This window comes from Zootoca vivipara, chromosome 7 (assembly GCF_963506605.1).
Source record: "Zootoca vivipara chromosome 7, rZooViv1.1, whole genome shotgun sequence".
Classification (NCBI taxonomy): Eukaryota; Metazoa; Chordata; class Lepidosauria; order Squamata; family Lacertidae; genus Zootoca; species Zootoca vivipara.
This window is the reverse complement of record NC_083282.1, coordinates 56,595,349-56,608,989: the sequence shown is the minus strand read 5'-3', so window position 1 is coordinate 56,608,989 and position 13,641 is coordinate 56,595,349. Positions and strand designations below refer to the sequence as shown.

Genomic DNA, 13,641 nt, shown 5'->3' with positions numbered 1-13,641 from the left:
TCCCTGTCTATAAAACCCAGATCGAAGCAGCAGGCAGTTCACACAGCCCGGGGAATCAGCTGCGTTCAGATTTAGCACCTACCACCGGCACACAAAAAGAGATCCAGGATCTTGGCATTTTTATTGATTTGCAAATTCTTATCTTCATTCGATTTACTGCTTAGGCAAAAAAATCTGTGCCTGATGGTGGGATTTTAGTTATTTTAATTGTTGTTGTTTTTTCCTGAGACTTCTATAAAAGACTCTGAAAATTAATAGTAGTGCTGTCTGAGCCAGTCAGTGCAGAGAAGAATTCAATGAGCTTTCGGATCCCAAAGCAAAGCAGGGGTGTTGATGGGCGCAGAAGAGGGAAGTGAAAACTGAACAAGATATATTGTAAATAATTCATATTCATAAAAAAAGATTTGCAGCTTTCCAGGCAAATTAGAAAAGGGGATTTTAGACAAATTATATTGTTAGCTGAATCTGACTCACCTCGTGATAACAGATAAACAGCAGGGCCAAATATTAAGGGAAGAGGGAACAGTTAAAAGAAAGATGGAAAATTAAGCTGGCTTCTACAGATCTACAATCATGAGGGTGGTGCTATTAATCTAACTACCTGATCTCTCAGAGAGTCTCGTACTTACTTTCACCGAACTTCTTTTAATCCTAGTCAATGGGGAAGAATAGCACTGACCATAGCAGCTTTGTGAACAGATCTTTCTTGGAGAGCACCAGACTCTTTGAGCCAAAGGATGGAGACGGCAACCAGACTATCCTCCACACCCGAGACGAAGAACTTGCCAAGGCTGAGATTGGGGTCCTGGCAGCCATCCTGGTGGTGACCCTGGTGGGGAACCTGGGTGTCCTTCTGGCCATGTACCGGCTAAGGAAGAAGATGAGCCGCATGCACCTTTTCATCCTGCACCTGGGCCTGACCGACCTTGGGGTGGCGCTCTTCCAGGTCCTTCCGCAAATGATCTGGGAGGTGACCTATCGCTTCCAGGGGCCGGATCCTCTTTGCAAGGCTGTCAAGTACCTGCAGGTGCTCAGCATGTTTGCCTCTACCTACATGCTCATTGCTATGACTCTGGACCGCTATATGGCGGTGTGCCACCCGCTGCGCACCCTGCAGCAGCCCAGCTGCCAGGCTTACCAGATGATCGGGGTCACTTGGCTGCTCAGCTGCCTGCTCAGCTTGCCTCAGATCTTCATCTTCTCTCTGAGGGAGGTGCAGCAAGGCACTGGCGTGCTGGACTGCTGGGCGGAATTCAAGTATCCCTGGGGGGCCAAAGCCTACATCACGTGGATGACCTTGTGCGTCTTCGTGCTGCCCGTGGCCATCCTCACTGTCTGCTACAGCCTCATTTGCCACAAGATCTGCAAGAACCTTCGAGGGAAGACGCAGAGCTGCGGTCCTTGTCCTGCCCCTACGACTGCTGCTGCTGCTGCTATTTCTTATACAGCCACCGTTCATAAGGGAGAAGAGTGCCAGTCCGGTTCCCGGGTCAGCAGCGTGCGCACCATCTCGAGGGCAAAGATCCGCACTGTGAAGATGACCTTTGTCATAGTGCTGGCCTATGTCGCTTGCTGGGCTCCCTTCTTCAGTATGCAGATGTGGTCGGTGTGGGACAGGAATGCCCCGAATGACGGTGAGTGTCTTTGAGGAGGAGGAGGAAAGAGAGAGGGTCAGGATTCAAAGACTCATCCTGCTTCCTACATCACAGTCAGTGCAAGCTCTGGACCTTAGTCAGGCCTCCATGTGGTGATCAAGTATAGCCTTTTCTTTCCTATCCATCCCGGGGGGGGGGGGGTGATTAGATGAGTAAAACAAGCCAGAAGAAAACAGATTTAATGCAACACTCACAAATAGGTATACAGTACGCACACACTTCAATGACTCCCTGTCTCTCGCAGCAAATGCACACCAGCTCCTGATTTGCACATGCAACCTGGGAGAAGGAAATCTATCATTCATTCATTCATTCACTCACTCACATCAGGCAAGAAATGTTTTCCCCGACACACTCCTACCTACATCTCACCCACCAGCATAGTAAGATGCAATGTCTAGGCTGATATCTGTCACAAACACACATTTACAACTTGTACCGTATTCTAGTAGCAACTGCATTGCTCTGCATCTCCATCTAGCTTTCATCAAGGCAACACGGAAATGACTGTTTTCGAAAAGATTTGTGCGTGGTGGGGGAGAGGGGGCTGTTTTGCCTTTGCATTATTATTTTCACTACGGTTACAAGATACACCTACAAGTATGGTTTTGAAGTAAAATAATAACATCACATGCCATTGAAAACTGGTTGCTAAAACAGAAATGCAAATGTGTGACCCTCATGTTGTTTAATTTCCCTATTTTGAGTTCTTTACGGAACATGGAATCAAATTATGCTTGGATTTATTACCTAGAGAAAGATTATATAGATGTTCAAATAATATTTTTTTTAAAAGCAAGCAAGAGAGAGAATCATTAAAAGAACCAAGCACCATCCCTTACCTGAAAGATTTAAAATGAAACCCAAACAGTGTGGTCAACTAACCAATAGCTGAGGGTTGGTAGATAGTGGAGTCATTAGAGTGTCGGGTTTAGACTCTCAAAGACCTGAGTTCTAATCCTCCTTCAGGCACAGACTATCTTATTTTACACATTGCATGTTGGCTCCTATGTATAGCTGTGTTGAGAATTAGTGCCAGTTCCAACTACCTGCCGCATGTACCTGTAGAATACTAGCAGTGTGACAAATGTCACATCCACACCTTGAGTATAATCTTTCCCTATGCAGGCACAGTGATTTTTGAATAGGACTTAACAGAGCCCTGTATCTTACTGAGTTTCAAGCCACACTCGCACACCCCTCTCTATCCTCTATCCAGACAACTAAGAGGCATCATTCACATTTAAGGACACCATTAGCACACACAAATATATGTGATACATTTGGCAGTCTACATCTGCCAGAGACATACCACACATTTTTTATTTGCATGGAGTTGGTTGGGGAGGGGAAATTAACGGCCATCGTTTCCCTCTCCATTTCAGAGTCCAGCAATGCAACTTACACCATCACAATGTTACTTGCCAGCCTCAGCAGCTGCTGCAACCCCTGGATTTACATGTTCTTCAGCGGACATCTTCTTCATGATATCATGCACTTTTTCTCCTGCTGTGGGAACCTTCACTCCAACCTCAAGAGGCAGTTCTCCAATGGCAGCCTCTGCAGCCGGAAAACCACTATCTTGACTCACAGCCCACAGAGCACCCTGGTTGCGGCTGGTGCCGGTGTTCAGCTACAACTGGGGAGCTTGAGAGATTTCTACCAGCCCTATGAGGAGGACACAGTGACTGAATCAAGGGAGCTCTAGAGTATAGGCTTGGTAGTTACTCTGTGCCGGGAGCTCCAAATGGTAATGGAAAGCAGGGGGACTTGATGGTTTTATCATGTATGGGATTTAAGTCTATCTTTCCACGAGAGCTTTGTTCTGCAGAAACTTGAGAGTTGGCAAAGGATACCTGCATCCTATTTATACTTACATGTAATATACTGTGAACTTCTAGGTAGTCCCTGTGAGAACAGAGTTCTGAGCCAGATTAGACCTCTGGTCAGATCCAGCGAGGATCTTCTTATGTTCTTACCTGTCACTTTGGCTTTTCTATCAGACCTGAGCTATTTCTTTCTCAAGGATGCTGGTCGCAAACAAGCTGCTCAGTGGCGAGCTGATACCTTTCTGTGCTCTGGCTATGGCTGCATACACAGTATAGCACATTTGAAACACATTTTTTTTCCCTTAAAGAATTACGGGCGCTGTAGTTTACCCCTCACAAAGTTACAATCCCAAGCAATCCTTAACAGACCACAGTGGCCAGAATTCTGCGAGGAAGGAAATATGTTTCGAATGTGCTTTAGGCTGAAGGTGCTCAGCCTAGATGTGTGCAAAGTACCCACTGGTGGAACAAATGGTTTTGCACAGGACAAAAATCCAGTTGTAACACCTCCCAGTCCCTCCCTCCCTCCACTGCTGCTTTCTCTCCCACCTCCCTAGTAACAGCAAGCATGGCTCTTATTGCCACTCCACAGCAGCAGGAGAAAAGAGTAGGCAAAAATAAAAATGCTTGACAGCTAGAGAGGTGGCACTGCTCTTGAGCTGCTGCTCCACCCACATTCCCCTCTCTCTGGCCACACCCACATCTGTCATCTTGTCTTGCCCACCTCTGCCTCTGGCCCCAGCCACCATTGGCAGAAGGATGCCTAGGAGAGAATGCAACCCTCAAGCTAAAGAAGATTCCTTACCCCTGACTTCATGCTACCATGATAGCAGGAGGCAAGTTATTACCAAGTGCAGGAGGGTTTGCTTATGCACTAGTTTCCTTCTCTAGTCTCCCTTTCCTCCACCCCCTCTATAGAACTGGAAGATGGAGAAGTGAGGTGAAAGTGACAGCCATACTTTGAAGGCCACATCAGCCTCACCATCACTCAGAATCATGTGGTATAAAAATTCATGTTCTCTCTAAGCGGGGACAAACTAAGGTTTTGAGCTCCCCTAGAAGAATTCAAACTAAGCCTTAACGTAATAATTCATAATTATGGAGTTAAATATTGCATCCAGTTATTTTGGGTTGGAGCTAAGACTCCATCCTGTAGCTTGCTATTGTGGTTACTTTTATTTTCCTATGTTATTGTTGTTGTTGTGTTGGCCTGTTCATCAATAAACAACCTCTTGTTCTGGGCTTACAAAGTGAGTAAACTTGACTTATATTAAATAAATAAGAACTTAACACTTTTCTACTCTTATTATATTGTGAGCAGCATGACCCCATCACCAGTGAATTAATCAAGAGCTGGCCATTAAACAATTTTTAAAAGTTTCATCTTCAGAGTACAGTATATCATTTCTTTATTCAGTTACTTATTAAATCCTGTGGAGGCCCCCAGGCAGTAAAAATCTCGCAAATTCTCTGGAGTTGGTGGGGACTCGTGACGCACTAACTTCCCTGTTTAGGGAAGCTTTTAATGTTTAACAGACCATTGTATTTTAATATTTTGTTGGAAGCCGCCCAGAGTGGCTGGGGAAACCCAGCCAGATGGGCGGGGTATAAATAATAAATTATTATGTTACTTCTTATTATTATTTTTATTAAGTCACAGAAAGCTTTGTATCTGGAGGTTTCTCGTGTGTGTGCTCTAGTGGGATAACATTGAACTAAGAAATGTCCACTTTTCCTTAGGATGTCCCTATTTCATTGGAGAAATGTTGGAGGGTATGGAGTTGTCTGCCCCCCCCAAACTGTCTGAAGACAATTCTCTATATAGGGAAGATTTTTTAATGTTTAATGTTTTATTTTGTTTTCATATATGTTGGAAGCTGCCCAGAGTGGCTGGGGTAACCCAGTAAGATGTGTGGGGTATAAATAGTAAAATTATCATTATGGAGTGGGACGTCCCTATTTTCATTGGAGAAATGTTGGAGGGTATGCTATCTATACCTCTTCAATCTTGTGAATCAGGAGCCATTTTGCTACAATTAAACTTGAACAGAAAGCAGAAAGGTATGAAGCTGTGTCTGAACAAGCCTGTTTAAATATAACATTATTTAGTCCCAGGCTGTGTATGCTCTGGTGACAAAAAATACAAGTTGATTAATTTGATTCATTTCCACTCAAAGTGACAGCTTCCCTTCCCTCATACAAGTTGGCCTGCACACATTCTGACAGTATTTTCTCACAGAACAATTAGAAGTGTTTATGGACATTCCAGCTATTACAGCTTCTCAGTCAATTTGTGTCAGTGGCTTCACTGCCTCAAGCACAAAGCAATACTATAAGTATTGATTTTAAATACAAAACAACACCTTAAGTCCATACCGCTTCCCCAGTTTCAGCCTTTGTTGTGCCCACATGTAATGAAAAACTACTTTACCCTAGCATACATGGTTTATTTATTTTTTCCAGAAAAGGGGGGGGGGAATACAGTGCAAGATAGACCAAATCTTTTTACTTTATAGCTATATATTTCTATCAAGCTTTATATGTCATGTTATAATAGTTTATGAAGAAAGGCCATTTTTGGCAATGCATTATTATTATTATTATTATTATTATTATTATTGCAAATGCTGAGGTTTCACTCCTTCTGTACATTTCATTGACTAGCTTCTCAATCTTGGCTACATTTTAGGATTGAGGAAATGAATGTAAGCTGTAGGTTTTTTTACAGTATCTGCCCTGGACTGTCTTTTCAGAGATTATTAAATGCATTATTAATAAATTACAGCTGTTTGGAATCTATTCAATTAAATCAAATTAAAAAGATTAAATAAAATCAATCGTAAATTTAAGTCCAATTCAAGTTTCACTACAGTATTCCGAACACAGTTATAACAATGTAGCATCCAGTAAGTATAAGGTATCAAACAGCCCTGCCATGAAGCATATGGATCAGATCTGCACAAGGATATTACACTTCCAATATTTGCAATATGTTTCTGAAAACATCTCACTAAGCTTCGTGGGTGGCAGATGCCATCTAAATAGTCATTTATACTGTGCCTTTCACAGCAAGAACCTTAATGGTATCCTTTTTGCCAAATAGCATTGTTGTTGTTTAGTCGTTTAGTCGTGTCCGACTCTTCGTGACCCCATGGACCATAGCACGCCAGGCACTCCTGTCTTCCACTGCCTCCCGCAGTTTGGTCAGACTCATGTTGGTAGCTTTGAGAACACTGTCCAACCATCTCGTCCTCTGTCGTCCCCTTCTCTTTGTGCCCTCCATCTTTCCCAACATCAGGGTCTTTTCCAGGGAGTCTTCTCTTCTCATGAGGTGGCCAAAGTATTGGAGCCTCAGCTTCACGATCTGTCCTTCCAGTGAGCACTCAGGCCAAATAGCATACATGACATGTTTAAATGAAGGCTAATGTTTCTGACTCTGAAGCCGGCTACAGCAGGCTGGAAGGAGATTTTTTAGCATTGTTTTTAGGCTAGTCATCACAGACAATTCCTTTGCCCTGCCATGGGTATCACTCCCAAAGTAAAAGACTGAGATGCAAGAGGTTTGAGGGATAGTGCTGACCCATTCAGTTTCAAACAAAATATTGTATTTTGGAGTTGACTTCACCATTGACATTGCAAAAAGCATGCACAACATCCATTTAAAGCACATGACTTCCATCAAAACATTCTGGGAACTGGAATTTGTTAAGGGTGTTGGAAATCATAGCCCTATGAAGGGGAAATTACAGTTACCAAGAATCTTTGGGGAAGTTGTGTGCTTTAAAAGTAGGGTGTGTACACAGCCAAAATTATTTGGGAAGGCCTGGCTTGTGTTTTGGGAACAGCTTAAGCACCAAAGAGAATGCAGGTGGAATTTCATTTCTGCAGAGAGCAAGACTCCCCGTAGGAATACAACACAAATAGCAAAGGGTCAAGCTTTCGATTTCCCAAACTAAAATATGAAACTACAATTCTACAGTACGCAGAGCTCCTCTGTGTTGTTTACAGAGAGATTTAAAGGTATAAAAATGAGGAGTTTGAGTCATTATTTTTACTCATTTAAAATAAATAAAAATGTCACTTTTTATTTGACCTCCACTTTACAATTTTCTCTTTTATATATCTCCCAGAAAAGATTTCACTTCGTGCATCTGATGAAATGGGCTTGAGTTCACAAAAATCTATGCCTTCATCTGTACTGAAGAAGGTGATGCATGAACAGCTGGTCATACGTAGGCTTTCAAGCAATCAAGAGGGCTGAATGGGAAGCAAGTGGGCAAGAGTGTGATAAGAAACCAGCTTTTGTTTCCTAGGGAGACACATTCTCATAGTGTCCATGACCTCTTAGATCTTCATTTCTTCTTCCCGAGCTGGTCCCATTCGTGGGATCTTGGAACACAATGGTTGTATAATTGATTTCATCTGACCCAGAATGCTGAAGTACAGGTAAAGCATGCTGAAATTCAAACATACAGGGTAATAGTCAATTGCGGTTCAAGAATACCAACATTCAGTCACTTTGTACCACTGTGTGATTATGCCAATCCCCTGTATTATGCAAGAGCTCGTATAGCATAGTGGTGATTAGACCATTAGAGAACTGTAAGGATTAAAAATGTAAGATGTTAGTAGCGCAAGCCATCATTGCAAAGAAGCACTGTCTTTTGTCTTTTCTGAATCATCTAACATGCAGCTTCCTTGGATGAATCTAGCTTCTAGGACTGAGAAAGACATAGGCCCACAATGACTCTCTCTTTCGATCTTTTCACACTCCCATTGAGGTACTCAATAACATTTTGATTATCTCCACTTTGACTACCTAGATCTCCTGATTGCATATTCACAGTATACATCAGAGCCTGTACCATGTGATGTAATCAATAGTCCTGTTTATATGATTATTTTGGGATGCCCTTAAATATATTGTTTTGTTTTACTACATCTCTGAAAGATAAATAACATCTTAACCATTATTTTTAAGAATAAAGGAAGGATTCATTGCGAAATATCCTTGCAATTTGCACAAAAAGCCTCTACGTCTTGGTATACTAATGTAAGATTAGCACTAGCATAGCAATCTCGTTGCAATTCATGTGAGATGCTGTTGAAGGAAACGTCATTACCTTTCTGGCGAGAGAGCACAGTGAGCTTTCTGAGCTGCTACCTATGACAAAGAAGAAACATTATTTCCATAACAGTTTAAGTATTTGTGATAGGCAGAAGGGAGAAGATTGAATTGAAAGCAGAGACAGAAACGGCTAAGCTATGGGTGGGATTCAACATTTATAGGGGAGGTGTTTGACTTGCATACTGTGAAACAAGATGAGAGTCAATTTCAAGCATAGATATGGGGCAAATGAAGAACAACCAACTCCCTCCATCCACAGGTGAATGAAGAGTGAATGAAGGTTGGTTTTAGAAATTTTAAATAAATGTAATATACTTCCTGATGAATGTACTTAGGAGCTATAAGATCCTAGGTTGCTTACCAAGCTTTGTCCAAGGTACAGTTCCAGAGATCCCTACTTCTAGTACCGTACCTTCTGACCATAGAAAGGGTTTTTGTGGTTCCTAGCAAATCAGATCACTCTGGGCCCAAGAGATCTTATAACCTTTGGATCCCATCCCAAAGTTTATTAAGCAATTCAGCTTTCATCTGAAGGACCATATGAACTATCTACAGCTACCAGCATCTGACTGTGGCTAGAGATATGAATTGATTTTGTATTTTGGCACCTGGCACACCTGCCAATGTATGTTGGTGGTATCTTTGAGTTCTTGGAAAGGGATGGGTCTGGTGGAGCAAGCTTTAGCTGAAAAAGTAACACGTTAGAGAAGGAAATGCTTTTTGGTCAATGTATACATCTTGCCATTTCAGACAGGGGGGCAACTGTTGATTGTCGTACTGGAAGATTCTTTTCCAAGCTGAGGACTTGCCTGCCATGAAACTGTCTCTTTGAAAATGTGGCCCTTGCCCCTGCTGGGCTTGGCTTGGGTTTCTCGACCACAGAGAGGGCAATTCCAGCTCGGAGGATGGCATATTCCCAGCTAAGGCATTTCCAGCTAAGGCATTGTTGGGCTTCTTTGCTCTGAACCCAGGCTGTCTTCTTCCATGGTGTTTATAGGCGTGTTGCTCTGAAATAGAGAGGGCAATCTTAGTTAGGATAATATTCCAGTAAGAAACTAGGAGTTCTCCTCATCAATGCTCTACACTCCTCAGAGGTTTCTGCTCCCATCTCACCATGGCACACACATGGTCAGGGTCAGAATCAGACCCACCACTGATCTCATGAGTTTGCCCCCAGGCCCCTTCTTGCAGTTACAAGCGATGGGGGAGAGATGGCCTCTTCTGCTAGGACAGGACAATGGGAAGCAGTGCTACTGATGAGAACTATTGAATGAAACCTCACTAAGGGCATCTCACCCAAGTCCCATTGCTTTCAGTGGAGCTACTCTGAATGGAACTCGAATCTGGATCCAACATTTATGGCCCCAAACCAACTCTAGTCTGTTGTGCATATGGGATCAGCACTGTGCACAGTTCAAGGTGATCAGCATAAAACAAAGCAACTACAACAATTTAAACAAGTTCAGACCAGCATAAAATCATGCTAGGGAGAATTTGGTGCAAAGACTAAAGCTGCAACAGAAAAACGTGGGATAATGAGGTGGTCTTCAACTGGTGCCTAAAATATCATAGTGTGGGTGCCAGGCAAGCCTCTTTGGGGAAAGCATTCCTAAGTGGGGCCCTCTCCCTGGTAACCACCTGCCTCATTTCATTTGTTGGGTGAACCTGTACAAGGACTTCTAAAAGAGATATCAAGGGCAGGATGCCAGGGGTGGGTTGGGTCAGAGGCAGAAGTGGATGGGGACTGTTTCCTCTGCACAGGAGACTACATCCCACACAAATCAGAGTTTTCTGTTCATCCATCCTCCCATTCTTAAGATTCCTTACCTGCTTCCATTACCATAAGGTCTCTCTCTCTCTCTCTCTCTCTCTCTCTCTCTATATATATATATATATGTATATATATATGTATATATATACAAGTATAAAAAAACAAAAAAGTGTAAAAATAATTTAAAAGAGTTTGACATCCACACAACTCTTCGTTGAGATGAGCAAGAGATGTTATCACAGTTCAAGGAGACCATCCAGCCCAGCAAAACTGGACCTGTTGTGGGTCGTGTCCAGGACCACATATACCCCATGGGCTTTAGGTGCCCCACCCCTAATGTAGGACCATCAGTTCATTCTCTGTTCATTCATGGTACAAATCTCCCATATACCGTGTTTCTCCGAAAATAAGACACCATCATTTTTCCTCAAAAAACCCCCACTATGGCTTATTTTCAGGGGATGTCTTTTTTTTTCCTCCTCCTGCTGCGGCGGCCGGCATTGCTGCTGTGCCTGTCACTACAGTGGTGCCTCGACTTACGAATTTAATCCATTCCGAAGGCACCTTCTTAAGTCGAAAAATCCGTAAGTCGAAAAATGCCATTGGAAACGCGATTTCCCATAGGAATGCATTGGAAATGGAAAAATTTGTAAGTCTAAGCAACCCTATCTAAAAATTCGTAAATCGAAAAATCCCTATCTAAAACCGCCACGGTTTTTTTCCGTAAGCGGTTTTTTGTAAGCACGCGGCCATTAGCCCCATTCGTAAGTCAAAAAATTCAGTTGTCGAGTTGTTCATAAGTCAAGGTACCACTGTATGTCTTATTTTCGGGGTATGGCTTATATTCCTTGAATGCTTAAAAATTCTGCTACGGCTTATTTTCGGAGAAACAGGGTATGAATGGGATAATGACGACCCCAGAGAACTGCTACATAGGGTGCAGTATAGTAGCAAATGGATAAATTACAGAAAACTAGTGAAGGGTTGTCATTATGCTAAGCAGGACAGCTACATCAAAAGTAAAAAGCTCAGGAATGGAATAGAACAGACCAAGGCTGAACTCGTTTAAATTAAAACTTGCACAGGACAGTGTTACCTATTTTCCTGCAGAGTTTGGCATAGACTAGTACAACCACAAGAACACAGACTATGGAGGTTATGGCAGATATGACAATGCTTTCCCACAGCTTGGTACATCTAAGAAGAAAAACAGATTGATAATGTTAAGGCTCACAAGGCAGGGTGGTGGATACATAATTGCAGCAAGAACATTGTTTTTTGTGCCTGATCCAAAGTTCCAATGCACACCAGGCATAGAGTTCCATGTATTGGACAGAAGCCCTGCACCATATTTCTTTATGAAGCTCCTATAATTTAACAGCTCTCCAGATTTTAAGAAGCAAGATCCCTGTCGTTGAGAAAAGCTGTCTTTTTATACAGTGCAATGCCGGCCCCACTAAGGTTTATGGCAGGAGTGGGGAACCTGTGGTCTTCCAGATGCTACTGAACTACAACTCCAATCATCCCTAAAACTGGCCATCCTGGCTGGGGCTGATGGGAATTGGAGTCCAACACCATCTGGAGGGCTACTGGTTCCCCTCCTGTGTTTCAGAGAAACAGTGAGGAAGGTGCCATACATTATCATTCTAATGGCAAAAAACAGGATTGTTTTGAACTACTTTAGAATACAGTAATTATGCACATCTATACAACTATATGGGATGCGGGTTGCGCTGTGGGTTAAACCACAGAGCCTAGGGCTTGCCGATCAGAAGGTCCACGGTTCGAATCCCCGCAATGGGGTGAGCTCCCCGTTGTTCTGTTCTAGCTTCTGCCAACCTAGCAGTTCGAAAGCATGTCAAAGTGCAAGTAGATAAATAGGTACCACTCCGGCGGGAAGGTAAACGGCATTTTCGTGCGCTGCTCTGGTTCGCCAGAAGTGGCCTAGCCATGCTGGCCACATGACCCAGAAGTTGTATGCCGGCTCCCCTCAGCCAGTAAAATGAGATGAGCGCCACAACCCCAGAGTCGGCCACGACTGGACCTAATGGTCAGGGGTTCCTTTACCTTTATACAATTATATATTATGCTTTGGAATTATTGAGTTGGATTCAGACTTACAGTGCATTCCAAACCCAAGATCCGTTAGGATAAACAAGTTCAAACTAGGCAGATCTTGAGCTGTTCTGGGAATGCACTGGTATTGACCACAGAGTCCAGCAGAATTGGAGCTATGATGGCTCAGCTGGGGCTCAGCCAATGGAACATGAGCTGGCAGAATTTCCACAAGCAAAATTCCCCAAAAGGGAGCGTTCCAGGAGTGTGACATACTTATTGGGACTGGTAGGGTAGAAAGCAAGGAGGCTGACAGTAGGTGGCGCCAGAGTCAGTGACAGGCAGGGCAACACTGAGATTAAGAAGGAGGAAGATGGCATACAGTGCCAATCCCTGGACTGGTTGTAAGTAAAAAGTCAGGGCAGGTGGGGGCTGGCTAAGGGTGGGTTGAGGTTGGTTGGGCAGTACCCCATTCACCCCAGTTGGCCAGCCTCCACAAGGCTTACGCCTACTGTAAACCTCTTTCAGCTCAGCTATGTGACCTGGCAACCTGGAGGGATTCCCCTGGCCCAAAAGGTACTATAAATCAAACTCTGTTTTAAAGGCTTGTTTGAATCTGAACTTATGAAATGGTTTATTGTTGTTGATCATAGTGTAATCATAAGACTGACATAACTTAAACACAACATGGGGTTCTCTCTCTTGAACCTTGCTTGACCTTGGTACAAGCCTGATACCAGCCTCATCTTAGGAAATACTTCACACCTTGTAAAAGTCAACACATGCCAATCAAGTCGCTAGCAAAGTCTATTTAAACTCCTGAATGGATGCCTTCAAGTTAATGGTGGTACAGGGGGCAGACAAAGAGATGGCCAGGTTTGGTTAATGGAGGCTATCCCAACTTTTAAACTCTTTTGTTAGGCAAAACACAACGTAAAAATACATGATAAAACACAAAAAATATGATAAAAACAAGAACAAAAAAACACTTACCCAACTTTGGGAAGGCAACACAAGGGCTGGGGGGGAGTCACATTTGGGCTTTGCTCCCCCCCCCCCGTGTGACAAGGCAGTGTGTGGCCTGTGGGCTCTGTTTCAAACACTCGTGGCCCACTTGGTATGAAAAGTTGGACTGCCCTGCACTAGCACAATGGGGATTCCACCCACCCAAATTGGTTCTTGGGGCTTAGGAGAAGCACATAG

At 43.3% G+C, this 13,641-nt stretch overlaps 1 protein-coding gene across 1 annotated transcript; it reads left to right on the top strand.

The window, feature by feature from the left end:
- The first annotated feature begins 658 nt into the window (after positions 1–658).
- AVPR1B (arginine vasopressin receptor 1B) lies at positions 659–3,363 on the top strand. The gene is made up of 2 exons (XM_035123662.1): positions 659–1,634; positions 3,041–3,363. The coding sequence occupies exons 1-2, from the start codon at positions 659–661 to the stop codon at positions 3,361–3,363; spliced, it is 1,299 nt and encodes a 432-aa protein (XP_034979553.1).
- Positions 3,364–13,641: the final 10,278 nt, after the last annotated feature.

Bases quoted from the DNA above. Each gene is read 5' to 3' on its own strand.
- AVPR1B (XM_035123662.1), top strand. From the start codon at position 659: ATGGGGAAGAATAGCACTGACCATAGCAGCTTTGTGAACAGATCTTTC. The intron at 1,635-3,040 runs GTGAGTGTCTTT...TCTCCATTTCAG, and splicing joins CAGGAATGCCCCGAATGACG to AGTCCAGCAATGCAACTTAC.